General features: G+C 38.2%; 1 protein-coding gene across 4 annotated transcripts; it reads right to left on the reverse strand.

Annotated features, from left to right (window-relative positions):
- Window positions 1–162: 162 nt before the first annotated feature.
- LOC143018264 (uncharacterized) lies at window positions 163–5607 on the reverse strand. Of its 4 annotated transcripts, none has more exons than XM_076173532.1 (5): window positions 5484–5607; window positions 4734–4841; window positions 3138–3242; window positions 2124–2210; window positions 163–409 (listed from the first exon to the last, which is right to left on the reverse strand). In XM_076173532.1, exons 2-5 carry the CDS (start codon window positions 4822–4824, stop codon window positions 381–383), a joined length of 312 nt encoding a protein of 103 aa, XP_076029647.1. In that variant the 5' UTR covers window positions 4825–4841; window positions 5484–5607; the 3' UTR covers window positions 163–380. The 4 variants fall into 4 exon arrangements, with proteins under 4 accessions (XP_076029647.1, XP_076029645.1, XP_076029648.1 ...); XM_076173530.1 differs by having other exon boundaries at window positions 3138–3248; XM_076173533.1 differs by having other exon boundaries at window positions 5502–5584.
- Between the last annotated feature and the right edge of the window lie 3182 nt (window positions 5608–8789).

Raw genomic sequence — 8789 nt, forward strand, 5'->3', positions numbered from 1 at the left:
GGGGTAAATCTGGAAAGTGGCTGAGGGAGGCAACAAATGGCTGAAGGAGACCAATTTGACATTGGGTTAACGAAAGAAGCCTGCAGCTTTTCTTGGAGTTGCTTATGGAATCCAGGTTAGGTTCCGAAACTCAACAACGACGACCAAGTATTTCATGTGTAGATGCATCTGCCTGCACAGCTAGTTTTTTTTTTTTTTTTTTTTTTTACTTATCTATTATTATTCTATTTCATTTCTTTTATATTCATTTACTTATTTCTCTTTTTGAGGGAGAGAATATCTTAGCACGCGTGGGTGATCTCATTACATCCTAAATGGAACACTGTTAAGATGAAGCTTCCGGGTAGTGTTGATGACCATCAGTCAGAATATCGCTTCGATCAAGCTGCAATGTGTCGATGGGGATGGTCTGGAAGAAGATAAAAGATTGTTAACAAAGGTCAAGGCTGTCGAGAATTTTGATTTCTCGCATGTAAAAATGCTCGTTGAATTTATAGTACTCTGCTCCCTTAGTAAATCTTGTTTATGTCTGTACATACACACCCCTGAGTTAGCTGTTTAGAAACTAATTGAAACGATTACGTCAAATCAATACATAAATTTGACAGATGCAACCGTTTTTAGAAATGTATGAAGAGGTCTAACGAAAGGATAGTTGTCTTGTAATGCACAGTGGTTTCATTGCACCAATACTAATGGCACTGTTGATTGCATACACACACACACACACACACACACACACACACACGACTCGGTGGCGCGGTTGATAGAGTCTCCGACTGTCACAACGGCGGTCCGGGTTCGTGTCCTGCCAGGGCTGAAATAATTCCAATATCGCTGCGCTTCGAGTCGTTACTCCAACTCTCGTGGGCGGGGAGTTGGGTGTGTGTGTGCGTCTAAGGTCACAGCATTACCCATAGATCGGTCATACGAGCTCTGAGCTCTCTTCTGGGAGGGAAACAGCTGTCGAACACGAGTCCAACACGTGATCCAAAAAATACTATGGTGAATGCACTCTCTCGATGGCGCTGAGGTTGAGTTCTCGGCTGCCACTCTGGCGGTTCGAATCTCACCCTGAGCTGAAATAATTTCAGTAACGCTGTGCTGCGATTCGTTACTCCAACTTTCGTGGGCGGGGAGCTGAGTGTGTGTGTTCGTGTAAGGTCACATCATTACCCATACATTAGGCATCTTCTGGTATTTTGTTCAGAGCAAGCAACATACTAATATACTACAAAGACTGATACACTGGGGGAGATCTAGGGACTATGACACGTCCTCCCTGCCAGCCCGCTACTCGTGACCCAAACAACTCTAGTGCCCCGCACATATTTTGTTGTATGAAGGTGTGATTGTGCCGACCTCACTGTATGGGACAGAAACATGGAACATAAGAAAAGAAGAGAGGAAGAGTTTGAATGTGTTTGAGATGAGGTGCCTGAGATTTATGACAGGGGTTACTAGGCTGGATAGTGTGGGAAATTATGAGGTGAGGAGGAGAACGGGGTGTGGAAAGGGAGTTGGAGACAGGGTTGATGAAAGAGTACTGGGATGGTTTGGACACATGGAAAGAATGAGTGAATAAAGATTAGTAAAAGAAGTGTGGAAGGTAAAGGTGGATAGAGTGAACAGGAGAGGACGACCAAGGATAAGATGGATGGATGGGGTAAATAGTGTATTGGGAAAGAGGGGAATGTCTGTTGAGGAAGGACGGGAGAGGAGAGAAGATAGGGGTGAATAGAGAATGTTTGTCTATGAAAAGGAGTAAATGGAAAATGGGGGTGAGTAAAGGAGTATGTGTTTCCTTTTATTCCGACTGTAGGTTATTCGTGATTTGTATATATATATATATATATATATATATATATAATATATATGTATATGTATATATATATATAAATATATATATATATATATATATATATATATATACATACATATATTCCGATAATTTTGACCTACCTGATCATTTTCGGTGGATTTGCTACCCGATGCTTCCGTTGTGTCATTTGATAAATTTTCAGTTAACCCTTTCATATCTACATCCAAACATCACAGTTCTATATGTGGATTGTATTGTAACACCCCTTCATTCTCCTTCTCCCTCTCTTTTGTTGACTTACCTGGTTTCTCGCAACCTCTCTTGCATTTCCCGTCGCAACAATGATTGGGAGGTAGACAATTAATGCCATCGATACATATGTACTCGACTGTATGAAAAGAAAAATATATAAAAATGCTATGCATGATTAGACCAAACACGAATTCACAACAGAACAACAACAAGAACACAACAGAAGAAATTAGAACTAAAAGTGGTCGATGAACACAAAGATTATCAGTCATTGGGCTGCGTCAAAATATCATTCACACACAACCACTCTGTCACCCACTCTCTTCCATACATCACAGCATCCTCCATATGTAACCTTTCTCAACTCACACTTATCCTCTCTTCTCCCTTTCTTCCTCTAATAGATATCCAACTTCCAAATTGAATCTTCCACGCCTCTTTTACTAATCTTTCTTCACTCATTCTTTCTATGTGTCCAAATCATCGTAATACTTTTTCATCAACCCTATCTCCCAACTCCCTTTCCACCCCTATTCTCCTCCTCACCCTCACTCTATCCAGCCTAGTAACCCCAATCATACTTTTCAGGAACCTCTTTTCAAACACATTCAAACATCTCCTCTCTTCCTATCTTATGTTTCATGTTTCTGTCCCATACTGTGTTGTTGGCACAATCACTCTTTCATACAATCTCCTCTTATCACCCATTCCCAACTGTCTATTTCTCATTACACTTTTGAATCCCCCAAGGCATTTACTTGCTTCTCTCAATGTACATTCTACCCCCACCTCCATTCCTCCCTCTCCCTCGCCACATTCTCACCCAAGTATCTAAAACTATCCACATCCTCCAGTCTCCCTTAATACTCACTTCCAGTCTGTTGCCACATTTCTATCCATGAACATCTCATCACCTTACCTTTACCCACATTTATCTTCAACTTTCTTCTTTCGCATACCTTCCTAAACTATGTCACAAACTTCTCACATCCTTACTCCCACTTTTCTCCATTTTCTTTAACTATCTCCAATCCCCGACCCATTATCCGACATCTTGACTTACCTGGTATTGGGCGAGCTGGACTGCAGACGCCATTCAAGCACTCATGGAAAGGTCGGCAGTCACTACTGTTGGTACACACAACCTCGGCTTTGGCGAGAGAAAGCTCTGCACCTGTAAGGAGAAAGTAGAAGTTATATAATATTGTTTGAAAAGAAAAACTATAAGAAAATGTTAAACTTGATAAGAACAAACACAAATGCACGACAGAACAAGAACACGGCGGAAGAGACTAGAACTAAAAGTGGTCGATGAACACAAGGATGATTGGTTATCATTCAGCTATCATGTTAAGAAGATGATAGTTGTCCTTGGAAATGAGATACGCGTACCCTGTAAAAAAAAAAAAAAAAAAAAAAAAAAAAATCAATCTCCTTTATAAGGGAGGTGACCGAATCAAACCCTACTTCATCCTTGACTCTTCGTATGAAAAGAGGAAACCCTTGGTCCAATGAATCCAGCCTTTTTTATCACTCCCGGTGAGGAACCTGAATGTATTCTGTCCTCAGGCAAAGGTTCTGAGGACGCCAAGCCCAAAAGGTCCCATCGTTCCAATTATGATGTTCCCACTTTTTTCTTCTTATATGTTTATATATCTTTCCGAGAATTTGACAATCAATCAATCAATCAATATATATATATATATATATATATATGTATATATATATATATATATATACATATATATATATATATATATACATATATATATATATATATATATATATATATATATATATATATATATAAAGATAGATATCACAAAAAATAGTGTCGTAGCACACTGGTAAAATTACACTAATGACCCATGACACACTTTCGGAGAAGAATAGGCGAAAGTCAAGAGATCCGTAAATTTTGATCACTGTCTGTGATCCTCTTCAGCAGATTTCGGATCTCTTGACTTTCGCTTATTTTTCTTCGCAAGTGGGTCTTTAGTTTAATGTATATATATATATATATAAAAATATATATATATATAGACACAAATATATATATATATATATATAAAAAAACATATATATATATATATATGTAAAAATATATATATATATAGAAAGTATATATATATATATATACATATATATATATCATATATATATATCGTATATCATATATATATATATATATATATATATATATATATATATATATATATATATATATATATATATATATATATATATGGATCCACCGAATAGAATGAATAAGATGACACCAAAGAAATATCACCAGAAACTAGTTGGCAGGGAGGTGAGATTAATGTCAAAAGTTCTTCATAGCAACCATTAATGACACAACGGAAAGAAAACCGGGCGTTTCTGTTGGATCATCGTCTCCTAAAGGTCCAACCGCATTGCCTTGTGCGCTTACGGGTAATGTGCTACTGAATATATTTAAATACTACCCAAGCAGATCCGAGACTTGGACATTGAACAACATGAAGAAAATTAACATCTATACCTGCAGTGTAAGAACTCTTTCAGAAAACCACAGGCCAGAGAGTAGAATGGAAGAGCTAAACATTATATGGGACACCGTAGGACTGAGCGAAGTCCGAAGAGCAGAAGAAATGTCTTAACACTTTTAATCACTTACTTTCATCAGGCAGGTGTAGAGCCGTGACGACACAGGACGCCCACATCAGAAGCAGAGCCACTCCTGTGCCCGAGTTCAGGCCCAACATCATAGTGGTGATAATCGATCCTTTGGACAAAGAAAATTATACTTTAAGACTGACAGCTATAAGAAACATGAAGGTATTAAACATAAATGCCGACATAAGGCAGCAGATTTCTTATAGTCACAATTAATTTGTAGATTAACATAATTGAATTCTATGAAGCCTTTGCAATGTCTGCGTAGGCCAATTTTAGACACAACTAACATTTATCGATGCTAAAAAGCCGTTTTACTCGGGGCCGAGTCTCAATTTTTGCAAGTTGGTTTGAGGAGAAACTACTTGGGTACGAACATTGTTGGTTGAGCCTCGTGTCAAATTACCTTTGCGATAGATATTGCCAACCCAATAAGTAAACTAAGCAAATGCTTTGGACGGGACACTTTCCAACCAATCTCCATCTGCTGTAGGTTTATTCTGTCAACCACAGGGCGATTCTATTCAGCTTCTATGAAACGCCCAAGCATGAATTTCTGGACAACATCTCACCTGAAGACATAGAGAAAGAGACAGGCAGATGGACAGAGACAAACACCCAGGCACTTTGAAACATACACACGAAGACATAGACACGCACGCGCAAAAAAAACAAAAAAAACAAAAAAAAAACACAGACAGACATAGAGACAGCGACAGAAATAGAGACAGAGACAAAACAAAAACATTACTTGTTAGGAGATACGGACGGAGGATCTGAAATGATAGAAGTTTCCGTGACTAGTGGAGTAGTGAGCAACTCTCTCGTTCGAAATTCGCCGTGGGACTGTCGCCAACCGCCGAGAAATCCCTCTTCTGGCCCAGGCAGTGATGTCATTTGATTTATAGCGCAGTGAACACTTGTCTCTGATAAGAGAAAATTGATACATTCAAGATAAACTTGTTTTAATGATATGGTTAACGTCACAAACTCCCCCTTATCGGGAGGCTTGGAAGGTGCCCCTTACAGAGGACGCTGTGACGTGGAATTTAATGAACCATGCCCTTGGTTCAACTTAACCGGTAGTAGGATTCGAACCGCCATCCCCTCAACCTTCGTTGCAAGCAACGACGCCCTAACCCGCTCGGCCAATGAGCTTCCCTTAAAGTAATCTTTAAAAACAGAGAATTATTCTGAATGGTAAAACTTCTAGATGGAAAAATGTTACGAGTGGAGTTCCTCAAGGTTCCGTTCTTGGGACACTTCTATTCATAGTCTATATAAATGTCTCCAAATTTGCTGATGATACAAAACTGTGCGGAATGGCAAATAATCACTTTCATCAATTAGATATTCAAGAATATTTAGATAAACCATAGCATTGGTCTGAAAAGTGGCTAATGAAATTTAACACAAGTTAGTGCAAGGTTACCCACGTAGGCAAAAGTTTGCCCATTGACTCAATGGGTAAAAGAAAACACCAGATATAGAAACAATGAAGAACCGTCGAGACTAGACTTAATATTCACATCAGAGCCTGATATACAAGACAAAATGGAATACAAGACACCAGTTGGGAAGAGTGATTAAATACTAATAGAGTTCGAACTAAAAGAACAAAATGATGTGAGAAGAAGCGAGAAACATAGAAAAGGAAGACTAATGTACAACAAAACGGACTTTGAAAAACTTTTCCAAAATGCAAGCTGGGAAACTTCTTTAAATGAAGAAACAAAGATGGAAGAGAAGTGGAATTTGTTAAAAGAAAAATACAAGGAGGGGACAGATAAATACGTACCAAAGAAGAAATAAAAAAGGGTATATATAAAGTGCTGGTATAACAAAAACTGTAGTGAAATTAAACATAAACGGGACAAAGCGTAAAAAAGATGGGAAAAAACGACCAAATGGCAAATATACATCAAACTAAGAAATGAATATGTAAATATACCCAAGGAAGAAGAAACTATTAAATAGACATAACAAAAAAGCGCAAGAACCAACCTATACTATTCTACAGATATACAAATAACAAAGTAAAAGATAAACATGAAATAGTAAAAATACGCGAACGAAATATATAGATGATGTGGAAATGGCTGAAATTATGATCAAAAATTTTAAATCTATATTCACAATTGAAAGCTCACAAGATTGGGAGAAAGGACAGAGAGTAACATCCCCCGCAATGAAAGGAATAACGGTGACACGGAAAGAAATATGAGAAAAAAAAAATGATGTCAGAAAGTCACCGGGTCGGATGGAATTGCGTGGAATTGCAAATTGGATATTGAAAGAATGTATGGATGAACTAACGGACAAAATACACAATATAATTGATTTCTCACTCAAAGAAGGAAAAGTATCAATATACAATGGAGGGAACAAAGAAAATCCAACCAGCTATAGACCGGTCTCCCTTACAAGTACAATAGCAAAAATATGCGAGAAGAAAAAAAATCCAACATACGCCATTCCCATTCACAACCCTTTCCTCCCTCTTTTCTTGGCTCCTTCTGGATGACAGTTCATCCCTGCATCTCGCTCGGTGCCCTGGGGTATTGGCTGCATGTTATTGTGGAGTTAACAGCTGTTCGGTAGCATGCAGCTGATACATTAGGGTCTATATAGGGCACCCCTACGGACAAGAGCCACACATCTTTTTGTCTGTGATGGAGGAAATCTCTATTCATAGAGAAATAATACTTTGTTATACTGCAACTGTTCCTCCGTTATGCTGGCCCCACACTCTTAATACTGTCCTGTACCACTTCTCTGAATAATTATTTCCTTTTTCGCCGAACCCTGTGGTAGGGGAGAAAGAATACTGCCGCAGTGTTCCCACTTGAGTTGTAAAAGATGGCAAAAACCGGACGGGGGATATATAGCTATTACTGAATCCTGCATCAATATGGCTGATCGACATTTCCTTCCGGAAAAAGCGATAGAAGGATATAAGTCCTTTTTCTCACAAGGACAGGGTAGGCAATAGCACTTTTAGTTAGAAAGACAATAAATTGTATTATCAACAATTCGATAAAAGGAAGAGGATAGTGTGGAATATATTTGGGCGGAGATTATAGGCAAGAATAAGACACTTTTTACTTATTGGCGTCACACACTCATATACACTTTACACTCATACAACTCATATTCTCCCACATAAACACACACACACTCATTAATACTAACACATACACTAATTCAAATTCATACACACTCATGTACTCTCGCATATACATACACTCGCACATACATACATATTGGCTTCCTGGTATGTTGGTACAACGTTTGCCTGCTATCACAGTCGCATGATAGTTGAAATTAACCTCTTAAGTATTAATAGGGTTACTACCACAAATCTAAGTTTTATCTCTTTTGGACTAATAAATCATATATGATTACATATAATAGTCCCTAGCATATCTATATCGAATTGAGGTGGCTTGCATGGGGTTGACACACACACACGCACGCACACACACACATACAAACACACACACACACACACACACACACACACACACACACACACACACACACACACACACACACACACACACACACACACACACACACAAACGCACACACATGAACAATTTGGGTTGAACATATGTATAAGATCACAGCATTACCATAGATCGGGTTATATTTGAGTTCTCATCCGGGAAGGTAATAACTGTCGATCACCTTGATGACCTTGGTGAATCACTTCTAAGCAAGTATACGAATGCGAAAAGCAGATATTTATGGAACTGAATTTAAATACAAATGTGGTTGCGATAACCTTGACATATTAATTTGCAGCCATAATTCACATCTATTAATTATTACGTGTGGTGGAAGTATCTAATATTATTAATGTAGGTAAAACTGTGATGAGAAATATGAGTTTGTATGTTCATATGGACCTGGTAGTGAGAAGAATGTAGAGGGAAGGGAGGCTTTTTGGATAGCTATAAATGAGTATTTAGATAGTTTTGGAAGAAATGTCAATGTGATAATTTTGGGAGATATCAATGCTAGAGTATGTATTGTACTTGTGAGTAGATTGGGA

This window comes from Oratosquilla oratoria, chromosome 34 (assembly GCF_046742065.1).
Source record: "Oratosquilla oratoria isolate Oo_2021 chromosome 34, ASM4674206v1, whole genome shotgun sequence".
NCBI lineage: Eukaryota > Metazoa > Arthropoda > Malacostraca > Stomatopoda > Squillidae > Oratosquilla > Oratosquilla oratoria.

Bases quoted from the DNA above. Each gene is read 5' to 3' on its own strand.
- LOC143018264 (XM_076173530.1), bottom strand. From the start codon at position 4,824: ATGATGTTGGGCCTGAACTCGGGCACAGGAGTGGCTCTGCTTCTGATG. The intron at 2,211-3,137 runs GTAAGTCAAGAT...CTTTTCATACAG, and splicing joins TCCAGCTCGCCCAATACCAG to TCGAGTACATATGTATCGAT. The intron at 410-2,123 runs GTAAGTCAACAA...ATCTTCTTCCAG, and splicing joins GAGAGGTTGCGAGAAACCAG to ACCATCCCCATCGACACATT.